The sequence below is a fragment of the Rutilus rutilus genome (genome assembly GCF_951802725.1).
Source record: "Rutilus rutilus genome assembly, chromosome: 6".
Classification (NCBI taxonomy): domain Eukaryota; kingdom Metazoa; phylum Chordata; class Actinopteri; order Cypriniformes; family Leuciscidae; genus Rutilus; species Rutilus rutilus.
The window spans coordinates 3,241,397-3,265,526 of NC_140214.1; the positions used below are offsets into that span (position 1 = coordinate 3,241,397).

General features: G+C 38.3%; 2 protein-coding genes across 2 annotated transcripts in view; both read right to left on the minus strand.

Moving 5' to 3' along the window:
- The window catches only part of LOC311292270 (lipoprotein lipase), a 632,457-nt gene that overhangs the window by 467,290 nt on the left and 141,037 nt on the right, over positions 1 to 24,130 (minus strand). The window lies entirely within an intron of this gene.
- klf2b (Kruppel like factor 2b) lies at positions 2,304 to 5,717 on the minus strand. Its single transcript, XM_084411903.1, has 3 exons — positions 5,281 to 5,717; positions 3,511 to 4,360; positions 2,304 to 3,162 (listed from the first exon to the last, which is right to left on the minus strand). The coding sequence occupies exons 1-3, from the start codon at positions 5,347 to 5,349 to the stop codon at positions 2,987 to 2,989; spliced, it is 1,095 nt and encodes a 364-aa protein (XP_084268029.1). The 5' UTR covers positions 5,350 to 5,717; the 3' UTR covers positions 2,304 to 2,986.

Here is a 24,130-nt window from a genome sequence, read left to right on the forward strand (position 1 = left end):
GCATGAATTTCAGCTTCGGTATGTTAATTACCCCCATTTGGAATAACAGGAAATTCCTGTGCGAGTTTTTATTTACTGAAGGCCGCTGAAAGGGCCGATGTTAAGATGGACAAATGAGAAGGGCTCCGGTGACAGAAACATAAGGCTTCAGCTCTTTCCTCATTTGTGTTTTTCTTCCCTCACCTACTTAACCATCCACACGTGCGCCTCATTCAGACGCTTCGCCAGACGTTCTCGTCTAGTCTTTGGATTTAGTTGTGGTTTCAGTGCTGAGTGGTTTAATAGTGGGGTCAGGGATTACTGACCAGCTCCTATAGATATTCTACACAAAAGTGAATTTAAAGTACTATTTATTTGCATAGTTGCATAAAACATGTCATTGCATGTTTCTGTATAGATGCTATATATATATATATATATATAGTTGGGAGAATATCTCATCTTTAATAGATAGTTTTTGTACGGACTTTGTACTTTGAGATCTGTTAAATGCCGTAATCACAGTAAACACACGCTCCTTTATATTTGTTTTGCTTTGAAGGGGAAAAAAAAAAGAGAAGCTTGTTTTCTGTTCATGTCAGATTGGTAGTAAAAGTTACTATCATCAGCACACAAAAGTGAAATGAGATTTCTGCTTCAGTTCACTGAGTCGGCTAATAATAGTCAGGATCACGTTTCTTCTTTTTCTCTTGAATTTGCGTAAAAGGGAACCTGTTATTTTGTTTTCACACATTATACACTCATGCAGAACAAGTACAACTCATATATATTTATATATACATACATACATATATATATATAGATGTACATACATACATACACACACATATATATATATATATATATATATATATATACATACATACATACATGCATACATATACATATATATATATGATGCATTGGTTTTATTTTTACTATTTATATAGCATTTTCAATATATTTATATATCACATCACACATGCAGATCAAAAACAAGCAATTTACTTTAATATATTTTGTATGCAGATAATATGCAACTAACACTTTTGCTTAAATTTGATTATATATATATATACTTTTTTCACATTAAACGTGTATACTTTTAATATATTTTGCATGCACATGATGTATAATTTCATATTTTTTATAGCATTTTAATTTCTTCATTTGATAAAGAATTGCACCATGTCAAAAATATTTATGTTTCTACTTTTCTTAAAATATGAAAAATACCAATAATATACCATGAGTAGGCGTGTCTAAACTTTTGACTTTTATATAAATAAATATTTTGTATGCAGATAATATGTAACTAACACATTACATTTGATTATAAATATACTTTTTTCACATTAAACTTGTTTATACTTTCAGATATTTTGCATGCACATGATGTTCAATAATTTCATATTTTTTTATATAGCATTTTAACTTTTTAATTTTAGAATGAATTGCACCATGTCAAAAATATTTATATATGTTTCTACTTTTCTTAAAATATAAAAAATACCGATAATATACCATGTCTAAACTTTTGACTTTTATATAAATAAATATTTTGTATGCATATAATGTTACTAACACATTAAATTTGATTATTTGATTATATATATATTTTTTCACATTAAACTTGTATATACTTTAATATATTTTGCATGCACATGATTTTTTTTATATAGCATTTTAGAATGAATTGCACCATGTCAAAAATATTTATATACTTTTCTACTTTTCTTAAAATATAAAAAATAGCACTGAGTAGGCGTGTCTAAACTTTTGACTTGTAAATAAATAAATAAATAAATGCATTTTTCTTTGTAAATCTCAAAACGTTTTTTTTTTTTTTTTCAGTCTTTCCATCCCTGAGCGAAATGAGCTTATGCTGAGCAAATATTGGTATAAAATATGCAGATTTAGTATTCTATCTTCCACGTCCGACATCAAAGCACCAGTGGAGTCTCTTTGATGTGCGTGTGTTTTCCGTGTCTCTGGAGTCTGGGATCTTCAGCAGAGAGCGAGCGCCCCTCCGTCCAGACGGATCTAAATTCTCTCTCTGTAATTATGTAAATGTAGTGTTTGTATTTATAGGCAGAAGCCACAGGCTGCTGGCCTCAACCTGACGCAGCTGGAAAGCATCTTGGTCTAAACTATAATACGAGCTTGAGTGGGGGTTCAGGAATAGCACTCGTGCATCGGCCATAAGAGTCTCCGGTTTCTGGGGACGTCGTTTTCCAGTCGCTTCAAAGGAGCCCATAATGAGAGACCAGCAACCGACATCATACAGGTCAAGGCTGAACGTGACAGGACACCAGAGAAATATATATATTCAAATTTAGTTTAATATTTACAATAAATACAGTACTTACAATATAAAATGTATGTACACAATCTTATAAAAAGCCAGGACTTCAAGCCCTAGTGCATAGGGTGCTAGTGTACAACAGGGCCACTCGATGTGCCTTCGTTTGGGTAACACTTCACGACAAAACATTAACAACAATTTGCAAGCGTTTATTAATGTTACTGTAACGAATCGATTGCTCATCGTTACCGCGTCAACTTAACTGTAAAGTGTTACCAAACGTTTTGAAAAGAAATGCTTCGTTCAGTACACATGCAATCAAGAGTGTATGAAAAATGAAAAAAAAATGAAAAAAAAACACATTTGAACACACAGCTCTGTTTGTTGCAAGGCAGTTTCAAGAGCAAAACATTGTCATGGTGCATTTTCCACTGGAGGTTTGCTAGTCGTCAGGCGTTGCACTCTTCGTGGCTTCAGAAAGGCACTGTTAAACATACACACAGATTCATAGGACCAGCCCTTCAGGATGCTTTGTTTTACCCAAAAAGACCTTAAAAAAAAAAAAAAAAAAAAAAGAGCTCCGCGTAATCTATGTAGTACCAGCTACTTTGTTACAAAAGTAAGATGATATATATATCTTTATGGACAACAATAGGCGATTGATTGTCTTAAAGTCATTAAATAAGGCAGTGGATCCAGTCCTCACAGGTGTCTCTTCATGTGCAGGGCGAGGTGGTCGGAGCGGGAGAACGCGCGCTCGCACAGATGGCACTGGAACGGACGGTGGCCCGTGTGTTTCCGGAAATGACGCGTCAGCTCATCGGAACGGGCGAATTTCCATCCGCATCCCTCCCAGTTGCAGTGGTACGGCTTCTCACCTGATGAAACAAAGCGGGAGAGTCACGTTTAGGTTGTGTGTCACTCTACTAAAGCATAAAATACCATAATATGTACCATAAACATGCTAACATTCTCTGAAAAAAACACGTCTACAGCCAGTTATTTTACTTTGAAATGTGCGTTTCCAGGCTGGAATGTTTGTTATTGTTTTGGTCAGTGATACGGCACGTTGCCAATTTGTGCTCAAACCAACGCCGTCGAGGAGAAACAGTGTTCTCCGATATTTTGAATTTGGGCTGCAGTACCCATTTCGACCACTAGTTGTCATTCTTACACACATTCTTACAGACTGCACCTTTAAAAGACGAGGTTAGACACGCTCTTACCGGTGTGTGTTCGGTGATGCGCCTTCAGATGCGAGCTCTTGGTGTACGTCTTCCCGCAGCCGGCGAAGGTGCAGGTGTGTGTCGCGGTGCGCTTCCTCGGCCAGGTGCGTCGTCCACGCTTGGGTTTGGACTCCAGTAGCTCCAGCGGGGAGGACGGCGGAGTCAGGAGAGCCCGTTGCATGTTGGGCTGCATCCCGATGGGCTCGTCGAACATGCCGAACTGGTGCGGCGCCGTGTATGGGAGTTGCATTTGAGCGTAGGTCGCCGGCGAGTGATGGAAACCCTGAGGAAACACGGATTGCCTCAGATGGGAGTCTTCCGGACTCAACGGGGGCGTCATATTCCCCGTCGCCTGCGGAGAGACGGCCAGTCTGGGTTGCTCGAAAGACATCATGCATGAAACGTTGCCCTCTTGTTTGATTTTTTGGCAGCTTTGCGGCACCATTCCCATCACCGGCCCGTAACCGTCCATCGGCGGCTCCACTTTGATATCAACAAAGTCCTGTCTGGGGAACCCAGTGGAGTTGATGACGAATCTTCCCTGAATCGTGCCGTCGTAGCCGTTGTCCACGTCGGACCTCAGAAGCTCGGCCATGAGGCTGTTCCCGTACGGAGGAGGATCCGGAGACGCGTACGCTCCCGTCGAGTACAGGCCGCACGGCTCCGCGTGAGACACGTATTCGGCTCCTGCCTCCAGAGGTCCTGTTGTGTTGGCCAGGATAAACTCCAGGTCCAGATAATTGCTCAGATCCTCGTCATCCTTGCGGACACGACATGTGTCCATGTTCTGTGCCACGTGGAGCGGAGGGCAGCTGCCCATCACGGGCTTGTCCTCCTCGCTTCTCCACCTCTGCAACACAGCCGAGGAAACACCGAGGGTTACTCATACTGAAAGCTTTTTATGACAGTTCAACTCAGTGAATTATAGACGTATGACTCTGTGATTGTCAGTTCAACGCTTTAAATCACGGGACAATCTGCTAAAAAACATTCACGGGTATCTTTATCTCTTTTTAAGACAGAAATCACTTGTACATATAGAGGGATGTACTTTATAAGCATGCATGGATGCATATATATATTACATATTTATCTTGTTTTACTATATAGGGAGAATTCAGAGTGTTTGGGACACTTTTGGCCATTGAAATAACTTGGAAAAAGTTTCCTAATCAACCCCAATCCCAATCAAACAATATATAAAAGATTAGGACACTTTTTTGATTAGGACACTTTTTCCAAGTCATCTCAATGACCAGAAGTGTCCCAATCACCCTGAATTCTCCCTACTATTTTTATATAAAACAAGATAAATTTGACATATATATATATATATATATATATATATATATATATATATATATATATATATATATATATATATATATCTATGCATGCTTATTTGGTATATCTGTCTATATGTATATATAATTTCTGTCAGTCATCTTATATATATATATATATATATATATATATATATATATATATATATATTAAAAAAACAAGTTTTTAACATCATTAAACAAAAAGATAAATTTCACTTATAAGCACAACTTAAAATATTAACACGTTTTCCGCGAATGTATCTTCATTCTTCAATATATTTTGTCTAGTGCAAATGTACGCAAACAAGTGGGAAATATTATATACTCGCTTAAAACATGTATCTACCGCAGTTTTAACCACGCACGCGCTTAGGTTTCCCACATCACCCAAAACCCCTTTAATTCACCTTAGTTTCAGAAGTGCATAAAAGTGTCAAATACTTACATCCTCCCAAAATTTTTCCTTGTGGTGTGCAAACGTTGAAATCGAAGGCAAAAGACAAGGTAAAGCCATTTCCAAGTGTCACGGCTCGTACTGAGTTGTAGGTTTCTTCTGTGTTGCTGCACTTGCTCCTGAAGCGATGTCAAACGTCGGTGCGCTTTTCCCTCGAGTGAACTTCCAGAGTCATGAACAAAGAGTGTCTGGCAGGAGCGCCTCCTACCTAATAAATACTGATCCTGGACCAATTGTGTGAGTGAAGGAAACCGCGTTCAGAGCTCCCAAATATAGTCGGTATATATCTCACCGTGCGCTCTCTCCACAGGTTCACAGTGTCTCAGTGCAGGACTGCGCGCTCGCTCTCTCATTTAAGCGCTGGTGACGCGCGCGTCAGGGGCGCGGCTGAGAGGAGGCGTGTCACTCACTCGCACTGCCACTATCATCTGTATAGAACAAACACAAAACTGTAACCAAGGCGTTTCAACAAAAGCTCCAATTGATCCAAGTGTAATTCCAGTCTCCAAACAGCCTACGTTCACCCATGCGTAATTTAGACTCCAAATATATGCGCTTTCCAATGAAAGCAAGTGACTACACAATAAAGTTACATTTAGACTTCAGAAGTAAAATAAAGTTGTTTTTGCATGCTGATATGGCAATTTTCTGTACAATAGATTAGTAGGTGATCCAAAAGTCAAGTTTCCCCTGTCATTATATATATATATATATATATATATATATATATATTCAAAAACAGGTTTTCTTGTTCAAAAACAGGTCTACTATATATACATACCTGTTTTTGAAAATGCAAGGTTTTTTTTTTTTAAGTAAAATGTAATACAAGATTTTTCAAGATTTTTAACTTTTGATTTGATTTTTGAATTTTAACTTTTAAAATGTTATTAAAAAGTGCTTAGTAGTGCTTATTTTAAATAATCACTAAATTGTGTGCACACAAGGAAAATATTGTAGTACTTGATGTTACCACCATAATATACATATTTATTAATATTATGTCTATGGTTACCACACTAGACAGTGTTTTTGTAAAAAAATGTAACAAAATATGTAATGCACATAGCCTACAATACAAAGATTACATTTAACATCACGTGTGAAAATAAAAATCTTATTTTTCCTCTCAGATTGATATCGCCGTTGACCCAGCATGAGAAGTGGAGCTGTACCGTGTTTACTGTGGTAAAGGGTTTCAGTGAGGAATGCATGTGAAGCGTGATTAATGTGAAAGCGCGAGCCCTCAAAGGCGCTTTATCATGATGATTGTGCGCGCGCAGCGGGTTTGTCTAAACGCGGACAGCAGGCGCCAGTCTCACCTGATCCCCTGACTCTCTCCTCTCAGAAGTTCGCCTCACCTTTCGCCGCATTCAGGTGTAAATGGAGGGGGGGATTAAATGGCTGGAATGCTGATGGCTGCTGGGAATTATTGGCTTTGCTTTAGCAGCCATTAGTTTTGGTTAATGATGTCCCGAGGACGCGACGCGACGCGACTAAAACACGCGAGACCCGCCATTAAAGAAACTTGACAGGAAAAGAAAAACTGGACAGGTTACTTATTATGTACATCTGAACAATACACAATTCTATTGGTATATGCACTTTGTACTTTGGTTCCCATGAGCGGCAGTACTTTGATATTTACCATGATACTGAATGATTAAATGTTAATGTACTGTGGTATTTACATGATGGCCTACACGATACGGTAGTGTATAAAAACCTTGGTATCGGCAATTCACTGGCACTTTTTGAAATTGACACACAGTCGAAACCAAGAAACACTGTTTTAAAACATGGTAGAAAATGATTTATTCATAAGCCTACCATGGTATTCTCATGGAACATCCAAAATGCATGGTGTTTTATATGTATATATGAAGAGCCATCTGAAATTTTCTCCTAGAATGATCATTTTTATAAAGCTTGTATATTTAAGTTCAGTAATTTCAGTAATAATAGGTAATTTGCATTGCCATTTAAGTGAAATTATTGAACTTAAATATACGAGCTTGATAAAAATGATCATTCTAGAAGAAACTTTCAGATGGCACTTAGAGGCTTTTGCATCTGAACTCTTCATATATTTATATATATACATTTAAATGTGCATAATGTACATTTCCCAAAAAAGAGAACATTTTAAGCTTAATAGTTCTATGAAATAGTTGCATATAAAGCATGAAAAGCTTTGATGTTTAGTTGTGTAAAATACTGAGTTGACCTCTTGACCTCAGTGGTGTTCATAACACTCATGAGTCTGATAAAGCGCTGGGATGCGCATGTTCTGCCTCAGTTTCTATGTGCTGTTTGTGTTGAGCAAGAAGGAGTTTGGGATATTTCTCATCTCCTTTGTCACAAATCTTCAATGGAACTGAAGGTGGCTCACTCACTCTGGCTCACTGGTTTTGCGTAATCTATTATGCAAACTAGATTTTCCTTGCAAACCAGAGTTTCTTGCGTTTCTAGTTTGTTTTGATTCATGCATTTTGATCAGTCGAGAATAAAGTGAGACATGCTCATCTACATGCATGCCAGAAGTCAGATTGAGAAATCGTAATCTGTTGTGTCATTTCATTATCAGCATTGCCTCAAAAGCTCCTCCTAAAATTCCTTAAGAGCAGCTCAGATTGTTTGATCTTGGGAAATTAATAATGTCATATTGAGATCTTTTGATTGCAAATCCAAGGTGTTTGAGACAGTGTTGCGATCTGATTTAAAACGTGAGATCACTGTTGTGCTCTCGATCTAATGTCACTTCTGTCAGAGATGTTAAAGAGATCTCTTTTGTGATTTTTCCCTCATGAGTTGAGTTTTCCCTGTCATCACAGATGTTGGGAAGAGCCGGTTGTGCCACAGAACTGTACAGGAAGAGTCCAGCGCTCGTGATCTTTGATGGATCGGATGGACTGATGCGTTTCCTCCCCGTGAGCTCAGGTGACCGCATGAGTTAATACTGTGTGACATGAAGTTTGTGAAATCAGACGTGCTTCGTGATGCAATTAATCCAAACTTAGCCTAACCCTAACCTTAAACCAAACTGTGTAATCAAACACACACACACACACACACACTTGCTTTTTCATGTTTTATGGGGACTTTCTATAGACATAATGCTTTTTATACCGTACAAACTGTATATTCTCTCTCCTTCAACTAAACCTACCGCTACACACACACACACACACACACACAAACACTAACCCGACCGCTAAACCTACGCATCACACACACACACACACACACACACACACACAGACACACTAACCCGACCGCTTAACCTACTCATCTCACACACACACACACACACAAACAATAACCCGACCGCTAAACCTACCCATCACACACACACACACACACACACACTAACCCGACCGCTAAACCTACCCATCACACACACACACACACACACACACACACACACACACACACACACACACACACACACACACACACAAACCTGACCGCTTAACCTACCCATCTCACACACACACACACACACACACACACACACACACTAACCCGACCTCTAAACCTACCCATCACACACACACACACACACACACAAACACTAACCTGACCGCTTAACCTACCCATCACACACACACACACACACACACACACTAACCCGACCTCTAAACCTACCCATCACACACACACACACACACAAACACTAACCTGACCGCTTAACCTACCCATCACACACACACACACACACACACACACACACACAAACACTAACCCGACCGCTAAACCTACCCAACACACACACACACACACACACACGACCCATAAACCTACTCATTACACATACACACAGACACACACACAAACACACATACACACACACCCGACCCCTAAACCTAGGAACCTCTCTCTCTCTCTCTCTCTCTCTCTCTCTCTCTCTCTCTCTCTCTCTCTCTCTCTCTCTCTCTCTCTACCCGTCAAAGCTTTGGAACAATTACGATTTTGTAATGTTTTTATACTAATGTTTGTAATGTTGTTAATACTCACCAAAGGCTCAAGGATATACAGTAAAAACTGACTCAAAACCTTTGAATGGAAGTGTCTCACGGTTTGCACAAAAATACGAAGCAGCGAAAACTGCTTTAAACACTAATAATCAGAAATGTTTCTCGAGCAGAAAATCATCATATTAGAATGACTTCTGACGGGTCACGTGACACTGAAGACTACCTTTCGTGACTTCTCTCAAAAGCGTGACAGATATTGCAGTCTTTGGCCTGAAATGCGAAACTGATGCACGGTGTCGTGTTATAAAATCCTTTCAAATTGAGCTCTCATGACTAGAAGCATTTGCACTCGCAAGTTTGCGTCAAGCTTTCAGGCTTTCCACTGGTAGCACTCGATGCTAATTTGCATAATGTCCCCTCAAATGGGCTCCGTCGACGTGAACGGCCCTTGTTGTTTCAAAAACCAGGGCTAGCTCTCGTCTTTACACATCTTATGTCATCCGAATGTAAACGACACATAACGGCACATGTTTGTGGCAACAGTCGCCATGTTTATGCGGACGAACGTAGATCAGTTTTTCCATTGCACTAAATGAAAGCAATTACATACGTCATGCGCGCGGGAGTTTGACATGTGTTCAGCCTGTCATGGCGGCGTTCCAGCATACATTACATGCATCATTTCTAAATGATGTGTCAGTGTGCAAGTGTGTTCATGCCGGTGCGATGAATGAATTGCTATTTCCATCCCGGTGTGCGTGTAGGTGCTCGTCTGTATGTGTATGCCTCTTGGGAAAATATATCTGGCAGGAAACTATTACTGTAGATATGAATCTTACGTTGAGGAATTGCAATGTTTCTCTGTTTAACACACAAGTGAGTGTGTTTTTATTTGACAGTAACAGTCGTTGTTTGAGTTAGTCACCATCTGTCATTCTTCTTATTTCAGGATTGAAACCGAAATCTTCTCATTCTATCCGAGATGATTCATCCGAAAAGAGATTATTATGATTATAGCGATGGACGTCGTCTAATGCTGGACTTTAAATCATGCGTCTTCCAAGAATGAGCAATTACTTTTCGAGAATTATTTCTTAATCTTTCAAAATAACCTTTTTTTTTTTTTTTTTTTTTTTTTGCACAATATTGTAATGGTTGGGTAACACATGTGAAAGTTGCAAAACATGTTTTTACATAAGCCGTCACAGTCCTGAAAATGCGAGAACTATCAACGACGCCGCTGGATTTGTGATCTGTCTTAAGAAACGTGGTGTTACAGGAGACGCTGTGACTTACTGTACATGAATTGCATTCATGTTAGATATGCATGTGACACAAATGTCAGGAATTTTATAAACTGCAGCTTCTTTTATCTTTGCTTATTACATAGATCATTCTCATGTCAATCTCGTGTCAGGTTTCGGGTGATTTGTGTGTGAAGTTTGTGCATTACACTCACTTTACATTCTTGGTTTTGTAGTTATGATTTATGGCCTAAAACAATGCGTCTAAACTCTAGACACATTTACCCAGAATGCAGACACTTTAGGTTTCTTTTGTTGTTTTCCTGTCAATTTCATTTGTATAGCGCTTTTCACAATGCACATTTTGCACAATGTTTATTGTGTCTTAATATCTTCATGCCTTATAGTTGCATTAAGCATAGTAGAGATAGGTTATAATATATGCGAGTATGCAGATTGACATTGTTATAGATACAACTTCAGGCCTTTGAGGATGGACCAATGCTGTCGTGCATTAAGTGCCAAATAGTAGCATGGTATTACCACGGTTTTTGGGATGTGTACCACAGTTTTACCATGTTTTTTGGAATATACACCACACTAAAAAAAAATTGTCGTAGGATTTACCTAGAAAGTACATTTCTACAAAGCAACGGCAAGTAGCACTGAATTAAACAAAGTTTTGAAGTTGATAGACTAAAATAGTATTTTCCTCTAACACACGGCAATACATTTTCTTTATATCTCAGATTTTTTTTATTTAGTGCATGGATATACTATTGCTGCATCCCAATTCGCCCTAAATGTACTGTTTTGTAGAAAAAGTACATACTTTTTGAATAGGCAAGCTTCGAGACATAATTATGTCTATAACAGACCTGTCGCTTATTCACCTTCATCCTATCACTGTTAAAACTGCCCTGTCAATCATCTTTAAACTGCCCTGTCAATCATCTTTAAACTGTCCTGGAATCTCTTCATGTGTTTGCATAATGATGGAGACCTTGTCTATCTTCAAGTAAAATCAAAATATATAATATAATGTTCACAGTCCAAAAAAAAAAAAAAAAAAATATTATTCAAAATTTGAAAATATGGTTCTTCGAATGTATCTTTATAAAAGCTCACAATGTTTTTGCAGATTCAAAATAATGTGGATAACATTGAATAAATATATCTTATGTTTGTAGTTTTTAACACTTTTTTTTTTATTGGTTTTTGTAGTTCAAATCAAATCCTCGTCCGACGCGGCAACATCAGCCGTTAGTGTGCATGGATCTCGGATTATTAACCGGGAAAAGTAGACCATCCGGGTATCTATGGAACACTGATTTCAACATACTACGATTTGGGACACACTTTCGAATACTATTTAGGGAGGATATGCGAGTCTTTTGACATTTTACATAGAACTTGTATCACTCTACCAGCATTATAGTCTAAATATTATATGTTTTGATCCCTATCTTTGCCGTATGTGAGTCTTTTATTCAAATGTGTGTGATTTGTTGATAGGTAGCGTGACTCCACAGAGGCCTGCGTGCCTGAATGCGAGTGTGCAACGCCGGAGAAACATCCCGCCAAGCGAGTGTGTGAGAGTGAGTCTGAGAGTGAGTGGGATCCTGTCTGGACCTTTTATACCGAGTTATTTTTAAACACACACCCCTTTCTTATTTCCGTGTTTCCTCCCGAGCCACTCAGGAAGCCAGTTTGGCCCCATTTCCTGCACACACGCGGACAGATTCGCGAGGAATCAGAGAATGATTGCATTGAGACGCACGGCCTCTGTAAGGAAAACACAAGAAGGGTGAAAAATTAAAAACAGAGTCGGTCTGGCACGTGCGTCGTGCTCGCAGGAATTCAAAGGCCTGGATGGGCTCCAGCTCTAATTTCAGTACACTTGAAATATTTGTGGAAAAGCTCGGGGAACAAGAACGTGCTTTTTCCACTCATGCACCTGAGAACAGCGCTGCCGTTTTACATATGAAACGCGTATTAAAGTTAAACGTCACGAATAACGTATAGTGTCTGATGAGTTATTGTCTGCATGTCACGGGCCTATTAAACTAGATTGTTTGGTCCGGCGTGGCGTTACATAAACTGTTATAGCATCAAATTACATAAGTCTGCATAACGAGTTACTAATTCTAAACCATATTCGTTTATAGGAAGTGCACGTCTCATCACAAAACATGAGAAATGCAAACTATGCAGCATTTAAAGACGTCACAGGTGCATTTGCGATGGTCTTTTTAGCACTCTCTACTTGAAGAACCTGTAATGCATTTCAAAAAGCATTGATAGAAAATAAAAACGCTCTGTTATACTCTTTGTGTTTGCTATTTATTTTTATGCTTGGAAGCTTAGCAACATGCAAATGCCAAACTTATTTGAATGTAATATTTGAATGACACAGAATTGCTGCCTATGAAGAGTGTTTCAGGTTAGGATGCTGCATATATAGATTTTTTCCTTCTTCCTGGTTTCATTCTAATTGTATTTAAACTTTTTAGTAATTATATATGTGCATTTAGTTTTTATTAAGTTTTATTTTTGAGCTTTATAGTTTATTTATTTATTATAGTTTATTTATTCTATATTATATAGTTTATTTATTCTATTTATTTTTAAACTGAACAAAATTGAGAAATGTTGCCTTTGCAACTAGCTGAAATTAAAAATGTACTATTATACTATTATTTTGTATCAGATTATATTTATTATTTTCTGTTTTCATTTTTTTTTAATTTTCATAATTTTGTTGTTTAAAATATATTTTTTATTAATTTTAATTTTTATAGTTTATTTATTCTATATTATATAGTTTATTCTATTTATTTTTAACTGAATGAAATTGAGTACTTTTATTTATTAAAAAAAATTTCTGTATTTATTTTAATTTTATTTAAAATTTTAGTAATTTTGTTTTATCAATTTTATTATTATTTTTTTTTTAAGTGTATGGTTTTTATGTTTTTTTGTTGCTTTATATTTATTTATTATTCTATATTATATCGTTTATTTATTCTATTTATTTTTAAACTAAACAAAATTGAGAAATGTTGCCATTGCAACTAGCTGAAATTAAAAAAGTACTATTATACTATTATTTTGTATCAGATTATATTTTTTATTTTCTATTTTCATTTTTTTCTTGTAATTTTGTTGTGTTGTCATTTTTATTAGTTTTTAAAATACATTGTTTTATTTTTATCTTTATAATTTATTTATTCTATATTATATAGTTTTTGATGAGTTTTTTTTATTTTTTTAACTTTCTGTATTCATTTTAATTTTATTTAAATTTTGTGTAATTTTGTTGTGTTGTCATTTTTATTAGTTTTAAAAAAAGTGTATATTTTTAATTGTTTTATTTTTTTAAGCTTTATATTTATTTATTGATTATTCTATATTATATCGTTTATTTATTCTATTTATTTTTAAACTGATTGAAATTGAGAAACGTTGCCTTTGCAACTAGCTGACTCTATATTTTATTTTTATTTCAGTTAATGTTAATTTTTTACATTTTTTAGCTGTTTTAGTTTTGAGTTAACGATAACTTAATCACTAACATTAGTGGTAGACCTTAAACATGCACAGAATAGTGCACCACAGAAGCATGCATCAACACCTGTAGCATATCAAAATGTTTATTAGTTTCTGCTCTCTATTAAAACGAAAGGAACGGGGCACAGAACTATAAGGCATTTGTTCCACACGGAGCAACGTCACGCTAACCATGTTGCATTCCACTCACACCTTTCCATGCGCGGCTCTGAACTCTGTTATGACAGAGCGCTGGCTGAAGGCCTCGGGTTTGTCATGTTGGGTCCATAAGGATCTAATTGGGACCGTAGCAGGGAGTGTGGTTCTCATTTATTAGCTGTTCGCACCTAATCACGCCTGTGTTCAGGCTGTGCTGCGAAACTCGAGTGTTTTCGTTGTCAGAATGAGAGCGTGAAAGGTGATTTCTGTGTGATTACGGGAAGCGGATCGCTGTAGTTGCGTGACATTTAACGTTGTGAACCGTGGGTTGTGTCAACAGTGAAGGAGAGAGACGTCGGTTTCATTCCGCCTAACTCTGTTTTGTTCTTTTCAACGCTCGCTGATGCTTTCTGACAGATGTTGTGTTTTTTATGCGAGCGCTAATGGTTTGCAGTTGAAGGGCAACAAATTGTGAAATTTAGTGTATAACAGACTTTCTTTCATTAGAATCACAGCTGTTGAAAACGATTCTCCGGTCGGCATTGAATCTACGGCCATGGAACTCAACCGTACACTGAAGGCTCTTCACTGGCGTCGGTGGATCCATGGACATCCTTTTACTTCAACATGGAACCTTTTCATTGTGCAAAAGGTTCTTTATTGTAGAAAAGGGCTCTTAAGATTATTAAAATGTGAAAATTGGTTCTTTTAAGAGCGGTTCAGTGAGGGTTTTTTTTTTAAGTGTAAATTTCTTCTATCTATCTATCCATCCATCCATCTATGGTTCTGTCATTCCATGCATCGTTCCATCCATCCATGGTTCTGTCGTTCCATCCATCCATCCATCCATCCATCCATTCATCCATCCATCCATTCATCCATCCATCCATTCATCCATCCATTCATCCATCCATCCATTCATCCATCCATCCATCCATCCATCCATTCATCCATCCATCCATTCATCCATCCATGGTTCTGTCGTTCCATCCATCCATCCATTCATCCATCCATGGTTCTGTCGTTCCATCCATCCATCCATCCATCCATCCATCCATTCATCCATCCATGGTTCTGTCGTTCCATCCATCCATCCATCCATCCATTCATCCATCCATGGTTCTGTCGTTCCATTCATCCATCCATGGTTCTGTCGTTCCATCCATCCATCCATCCATCCATTCATCCATCCATGGTTCTGTCGTTCCATCCATCTATTCATCCATCCATCCATTCATCCATCCATGGTTCTGTCGTTCCATCCATCCATCCATCCATCCATCCATCCATCCATCTATGGTTCTGTCATTCCATGCATCGTTCCATCCATCCATCCATTCATCCATCCATGGTTCTGTCGTTCCATCCATCCATCCATCCATCCATCCATCCATCCATCCATCCATCCATCCATCCATCCATCCATCCATCCATCCATCCATCCATCCATCCATCCATCCATCCATCCATCCATCCATGGTTCTGTCGTTCCATCCATCCATCCATCCATCCATCCATCCATCCATCCATCCATCCATCCATCCATCCATCCATCCATCCATCCATCCATCCATCCATCCATTCATCCATCCATGGTTCTGTCGTTCCATCCATCCATCCATCCATCCATCCATCCATCCATCCATCCATCCATGGTTCTGTCATTCCATCCATCCATCCATCTATCTGTTGTTCTATCTATCGTTCCACCCATCCATCTTTCTATCTATCTATGGTTCTGTCATCCATCTATCCATCCATCCATCCATCCATCCATCCATCCATCCATCCATCCATCCATCCATCATCCATCCATCCATCCATCCATCCTTCCATGGTTCTGTCATTCCATCCATCCATCTTTCTATCTATCTATCTATGGTTCTGTCATTCCATGCATCGTTCTATCCATCCATCATCTGTTGTTCTATCTATCGTTCCATCCATCCATCATCTGTTGTTCTATCTATCGTTCTATCCATCCATCATCTGTTGTTCTATCTATCGTTCCATCCATCCATCCAAAATGCTACATGACGAAATTAAAAGTGCAAATAGTTTCATGTTGACTTTAAAAATCATGCATTGAAATATTAACACGTCTTTAATATTGTTTAATTGTTTAAACAAGGAGGTTTTCCTGCAACCCTAGGATATTTCAGACGGTCATTCGGACAGCAGTCGTCGATGAAGCAAACGTGTGTGTGTGTGTGTGTGTGTGTGTGTGTCTTCTCTGGTACCTAAAGACACAGAAGCAAGTGCATTTCGATATTCCTGCAGCTCTAGCAAACTCTGGCAGCTGAATAAACATCATACACTTACAACCCGTACAGTCTCCTCATTCAAGCTCAGATGCTCTTACTACATCCTTCAGCAGTTAACCACAGACATCTACACACTCCTTCAGTATCTACCTACATAAACCCCAATGGGGAAGACAAGTTTCACTGCATAAACACCCTAAATATGTGCTTAAACATTCCTTTGCACATATGGATCTTATTTCAAGATCAAGCGTTTTATATATGCGTCAGTTTTACTATTGATTATACCTTGAGGTTAGAGGATGTTGTGTGTGTTTCACGCTAATTTCACATACACTTGTCTGTATACAAATCTTCTCAAGAAGTTCTTGACCTTTTGACCTTTGCATGAACTCCCGAAGCTACTGTCATTATATAATCCTCTTAAGCAAGCTGCCGTGACTCTTCTTCTTTGTCTTTAGGAAATTACACATAATCATTTGTTCCTGTAATTCTAACACACGACAGTCCTTGAATATTTTCCGACCACAGGAACACTCCTAAACTTGCGCAGATTCCCGATCCAGGTAACGTTTGTTCTTCCTGGTTCTGTTACAGGAGAAGATCAGTGGTTATCTGTGGTCCACCTGAGCACACGTTGCACCTTTCGATGATTACGTAACAGAAAGGCCAAAGGTTTGACACCTGCCTTGTTTCTCTGTTGCGTTTTTCCTCCGCTATCAATCATCGTGAAATCCCACGGGGCCGTTTAGGCTTCAGACAGTTTCCTGAGCACGCGGTGGACTCCGTCATTAAGGTCACGCAGGTCAAGAGCTACCGACTGGAAAAGTGGGAAGCATCTGGTTAAAAATGCTGATAGAGACAAACCGGCTTGAACCGGTTCATATGACTCTGCAAATGCAGTAGTATGTGTCATTCAAAGGATGTATACTGGAAATGACCTGTAGAAATATGTATGCTGGTTAGAGCTGGTTTGGTGAATCTATCCATCTATCTATCTATCTATCTATCTATCTATCTATCTATCTATCTATCTATCTATCTATCTATCTATCTATCTATCTATCTATCTATCTATCTATCTATCTATCTATCCGTCCATCCATCCATCCATGGTTCTGTTGTTCCATCCATCCACCTTTCTATCTATATATGGTTCTGTCATTCTTTCCATCCATCCATCCATCCATCCATGGTTCTGTCATTCTGTCTATCTATCTATCTATCTATCTATCTATCTATCTATCTATCTATCTATCTATCTATCTATCTATCTATCTATCTATCTATCTATCTATCTATCTATCTATCTATCTATCTATCCGTCCATCCATCCATCCATGGTTCTGTTGTTCCATCCATCCACCTTTCTATCTATATATGGTTCTGTCATTCTTTCCATCCATCCATCCATCCATGGTTCTGTCATTCTGTCTATCTATCTATCTATCTATCTATCTATCTATCTATCTATCTATCTATCTATCTATCTATCTATCTATCTATCTATCTATCTATCTATCTATCTATCTATCTATCTATCTCATCCATCCATCAATAACTCACTCTGCCACTCTTCCAGACTGGTATTTGTTAACAATGCACTTTGAGCTAAAATGAACAAACAACAAACAATTGTGACCCTGGACCACAAAACCAGTCACATGGGTCAATTTTTTTGACAGTGAGATTTATACATCATCCGAAAGATGAATAAATAAGCTTTCCATTGATGTGTGGTTTGTTAGGATAGGACAATATTTGGTCGAGATACAACTATTGACCATCTGGAATCTGAGGGTGCAAAAAATTCTAAACATTGAGAAAATCTCCTTTAAAGTTGTTCATTTATGTTCACGATTGTGCTGCACTCACTCACACAAATACATGTTTTATATATTTACGGTAGGAAATTTACAAAATATCTTCATGGAACATGATCTTTACTTAATATCCTAATGATTTTTGGCATAAAAGAAAAATCGATAATTTTGACCCATACAATGTATTGTTGGCTATTGCCACAAATATACGCGTGCGACATGTGACCGGTTTTGTGATCCAGGGTCACATATGTGTTTTTATTAACTGACATAAATGTTGTAGAAACATAATGCTCACAGTTAGTTCATGCTTTGACCTTTTTACACAGTTTTACCATGTTATAGCTCTGTACTCTTACTGGATGACAACTATTGACTCATTTGGGTCTGTCTTTATTTGTAGGAGAAACATCTCTGAGACATAACTGAAGAGCAACTACATTTTCAGCAGGTTAGTGAAGACGAGCGTTCGGCAGATGAGACGGACTAACTTGTGTACGTCGTAGGTCAAGTGACTCAATCTTGCCTTTTTCCATTTAATCTTAATCAGTTAGGAAACATGGGAAAGAGGGAACAATCCTCCCGGTTCTCAATGCAAGTGAAATACGCCAACTTGGGAGTTCACGTAGAGTTGACACGTCCAAATGACCATCATATTGATGATGGTGTTATTCACACCAACAGGCCCGAACTAGCGCTGAACATCCATCCAGGTCCTCTGAGAATCACGAGAGGTAGGTCAGCTGTTAAACAGTTCAACAGTCATGAGTAAATTTGTGAACCTGTTTTAGGGTGTAACCCCCATAGTGACTAATTACGACGTTTGGGCTTGGCTGTAACGATGGCCACAGAGCAGTTGTAAAGTCGCTGAATTTAACGGAGATCTGGAGATGCACGTATAGGTGTGAGCACGCGATATCGGCTCTTGACACGCGCCGGCGCACGCTTCCATCAAAGCTGTGTTTTTCATTGGTCATGTGGTCTTGTGGTTGCGATTGCATCTCTTGATGTAGTTTTTTCACTTTCGTGATTAGTGCAGGTAACGATAGGAAGCGTTGCTTTGGGTTTACACCAACAGGAAACTAGTGCAGGCTGTGGCTTCGGTCGCTTTCAGTCGACACACCCAGCACTGAATAATCCAACAAGGGCTGCATTAACGCCTTAACAACTCTTGAACTTAAAGCTCAAGAGCCATTTCGATTAAATCACTGTTTATGCGGTCAGAAAACGTGCTTCCGAATGCGGTCACAACTTATTTGCTTTCAAAATGAAGTCTTCCCGGTCCACAAGCTGGTTGTTATTTAAAGTAGTCTAGTTACAGTCTAGTAATTAGTAGTCAAACTGCCTTAATAGTCACATTTTTAGTATCTTACTAACAGTGAGTGGCTTCAATGTGTTCTAGCTGCACTGAAGCTTTGTATTGTGCTTAATATAATGTGTTTTAATCATTATCTGATGATATAATTTGAAGTCAACTTTTTAGTTTTTTGATTGATTGATTGATTGATTGATTGAATGATCTTTATTATGGAGACAGCATTATGCTTATGCACAAAATACAACTTTAACAACTTGAATACGCCATAGTTTATACTGAGAATAGTGTAGTGAACTACAGAGTCAGTTCGTTTAAATGAATCATCTGAGTGAACTTAGAGTCACAACTTATTTGCTTTCAAAATGAAGTCTTCCCGGTCCACAAGCTGGTTGTAATTTAAAGTAGTCTAGTTACAGTCTAGTAATTAGTAGCTAGTAGTCAAACTGCCTTAATAGTCACATTTTTAGCATCTTACTAACAGTGAGTGGCTTCAATGTCTTGTATTGTGCTTAATACAATGTGTTTTAATCATTATCTGATGATATAATTGAAGTCAACTTTTAATTTTTTTTGATTGATTGATTGATTAAATGATCTTCAGCATTATGCTTATGCACAAAATACAACTTAAACAACTAGAATACGCTATCGTTTATACTGAGAATAGTGTAGTGAACTTCAGAGTCAGTTCGTTTAAATGAATCATCCGAGTGAACGAGTCAGTGCGGTTCAGAGTTGAAAAGTTCCTCAGGGTTAATAGTGGACTTAACCTGGTGTATTGTTTAGTTTTCAATGCATTTTTCTTTTCTTAAGTTGGCAAAACCTTCTGCAAGGTGTGTACTGAATGTGAAGCAAACCTCAGCTCTAATTACGATGTTTTAAACTTAGTGCACATAGAGAGAGGATTTTAAAAGCAAGGTTGTTTTAAGTGATCGATGCGATGCTTTTGTTTTTTTTATATATAGAAACTATGAATCATCTTGCAGTGTAGGGAAGCACATAGGAGGGCACTAGGGCGGTTACTGTATGCAACTGTCAAAATAAAAGAAAGAAATAACACACACTACAGCCGAAGGCGGGTGGGAGTTTTTTTTATGTGTGTGTTGTTTTCGATTATGAAGATTTCTAGTTTGAGAATAGATTGATTTAGGTACACTCAGCTATTTTGGACCATAAGAAAAGAAAACATAGGCCGACTTCAAAGCCTGTCCAAACATACATTTCTGACATGTTTCATGAGCTTTTGGGTAATACTATAATTGCCTAGTGGTATTTTCAGAACTGTCTTTTCTCACAAAAGTCTGACTATAATAGCCGTTAAACATAACCGAAGGAGAGAGAGAGAGAGACATGACAGCATCTCAGAGGCACCCGAAGGGCTCGCAACCAGGTAATTAAGATGTATTGCATTTCAAGCGCACCTTGAAACAGTGGGTGCGTAGTTGTCGGAGTCGACTCTGTCTCTGTGCATCAGATGTGCAGGCCTGTGCTGAACACGAATCGCACTGAGGATTATGTGCAGCTGCTCCGGGGTTTGAGGACGCTTGACCTGAAGTGATTGAGTGACTTGTGTTGATCCTGCTGTGACAGAGTGGGGTTCGAGTTTCCTTCACTGGAGGGAAAATATTATGGCTCAAAGATTGTTCAGCTATAGCTCTATCTATCTATCCATCCATCCATCCATCCATTCATCGTTCTGTTGTTCCATCCATCCATCTTTCTATCTATCCATCCATCCATCCATCCATCCATCCATGGTTCTGTCATTCCATCCATCCATTTTCTATCTTTCTATCTATGGTTCTGTCATTCTATCCATCCATCCATCCATCCATCCATGGTTCTGTCATTCTATCCATCCATTTTTCTATCTTTCTATCTATGGTTCTGTCATTCTATCCATCTATCTACCCATCCATCCATCCATCCATCCATCTTTCTATCGATGGTTCTGTCATCCATCCATCCATCCATCCATCCATCCATCCATCCATGGTTCTGTCATTCTATCCATCCATGGTTCTGTCGTTCCATCCATCCATCCATCCATCCATCTTTCTATCTATGGTTCTGTCATTCTATCCATCCATCCATCCATCCATCCATCCATCCATGGTTCTGTTGTTCCATCCATCCATTTTTCTATCTTTCTATCTATGGTTCTGTCATTCTATCCATCTATCTACCCATCCATCCATCCATCCATCTTTCTATCGATGGTTCTGTCATCCATCCATCCATCCATCCATCCATCCATGGTTCTGTCGTTCTATCCATCCATGGTTCTGTCGTTCCATCCATCCATCCATCCATCTTTCTATCTATGGTTCTGTCATTCTATCTATCCATCCCTCTATCGTTTAATCGATCATTGTACCATTCTGTCTACCATTGCCTTTTTGTACTTAAATCAATGTCATATTTTTATATGAGTACATTGCATATTACATTGCTCAAAATATGATTACATACATAATTATTATTACAATTGCCAAACACTCACTGTGAGTGGGCGTGTCTGACGTAACCATTCTGATTACGGTCTGACTGACCAATCCCTCTCCTGTCCTCTCAATAGTGATGTCGTCATCCAATGTCTGTGTTTGTTGTACATCCTAACACTGGTTGCCTGGCAACATCACGCCTTGGGAAAAAAGAATGTATCCACTCTAGAAAGTCGATTCCTCGACATTCTGATGGAGTGGTTTTGTGGTGAAAGAGACAGCGTGAACCTGAGGTGAAAGGTCAAGCAGGCCATTGGTCAGTCTGAGAAGGACATATGGCCTCGAGGCGGTCGTGTTGTAACCTCTGTCCTCCTTCACCTTGACTCTCCATCTCCTTCTCTCTCTCTATCTGACCTTTCATCACCTCCAGGCTTGTCTGCTAATCAGTGGAGCTGTCACGGGATGCTAAAGCGTGACCCCGGTCCGGGGTGAGAGTGTGTCTCAAGCACCTGGCACTCGCCCGCATTAAGCATCTCTTTTGTTGTTGTTGTTTAAGTGGGGCGAGAGTGCAGGTCTGGACAACTTCTTCCAGCTTAGGGTGCGATTTTGTCCGTCTTTGTGCAATCAACGGATAAGAGCGTCTGATCCCTGACTTAAACTGAGCGATGTGTCCCCTCCAGTTACAGAGCAGCTGTCTGAGAGACCCGCTTTACCTGTGACCCGTAAGAAAGAGGAATCACCGTTGAGATGCCTTTTAAATCACTTCATATTTTTGTGGAAACAGTGATAACATTTTTTTTTTTCAGGATTCTGTGATGAACAGAAAGTAAAAAAAAAAATGCATTTATTTGAAATAGGATATTTTGTAACATTAAATGTCACTTTTGATCAATTTAGCCTAAAAATCTTACTTAGCCCAGATTTTTTTACTGTATTAGTAACTATTTTCATCATTGATAACAATCAGAAATGTTTCTTGAGCAGCAAATCATCATATTAGAATGATTTCTGAAGGATCATGTGACACTGAAGACTGGAGTTGCTGAAAATTCAGCTTTGATCACTGGAATAAATGACATTTTACAATATATTCAAATAGAAAAGAAATGTGAAATATTATATTTTTATATATTTTTTTTATATTTTTTGATCAAATAAATGCAGCCTTGATGAGCATACGAGACTTCTTTTCCTTTTTGAATCAAACGCACTAGGTTTGAATGTGAAGAATCGGATGGTAAGCTGAACGTTTGCCAGGTTTGTACTCGCTGTAGTAATTCTGGTAATGTCAATTCAGTTGTTAGTTTTGCATTGTCACTAGACTCTGAGAATAGCATCAGAGGAAAAGGATTTAGGGGGGTTTTGCTATAGTTTCATACCTTTAACCATTTCCTGTTTAAACCTGAGCCGTTCATCCTCTTCAAATCAAACGCTCAAAAGGGGGAAAAGTCCCGTAAAACACGCTGATTTCATTATGAGTCATGTCACTTGAGTCATGTGTCTCCCCAAAATCTGCAGTAATGCCGCATGCTTTATTTGCACTTGCATTTAAAATAAATTCCACATTTATTTGTATAGCACCTTTCACAATACATTTCATTTCAAAGCAGCTTCGCAGAAAAAAATGCACGTTTCCCGATCAAATTCATCTGATATAACTGGAGTGCAAGGTTATGAAATGCATGCTGTGAATGTTATGAATTGCATCCTTCAAGAATAGTTCCCCCCCCAAAATAAAAAGGCCCTCATGTTGTTTCAAATCTGTGTGCTGTTATTTTTTTCCCATGCATTATAAAAGTTGACATTTTTTAACAACTTACACGGCTAAACACAGTTTACAGTGACCCGATGCCGTCGAGCAAGGACAAAAAAAAAAACGCCATAGAAGGATAATATGAAATACTAATATGATTTTTGGAATGGCACAAGGGTGAGAAAACAATACAGAACTTTCATTTTTGGGTGAACTTTCGTTTTTCACTGATCCATGGTGACTGCTGACCCAAATGCATGAATCAGTGAATGCCTCTGTCACCTTTAATTTCTATATGAGCTTCAGTGTG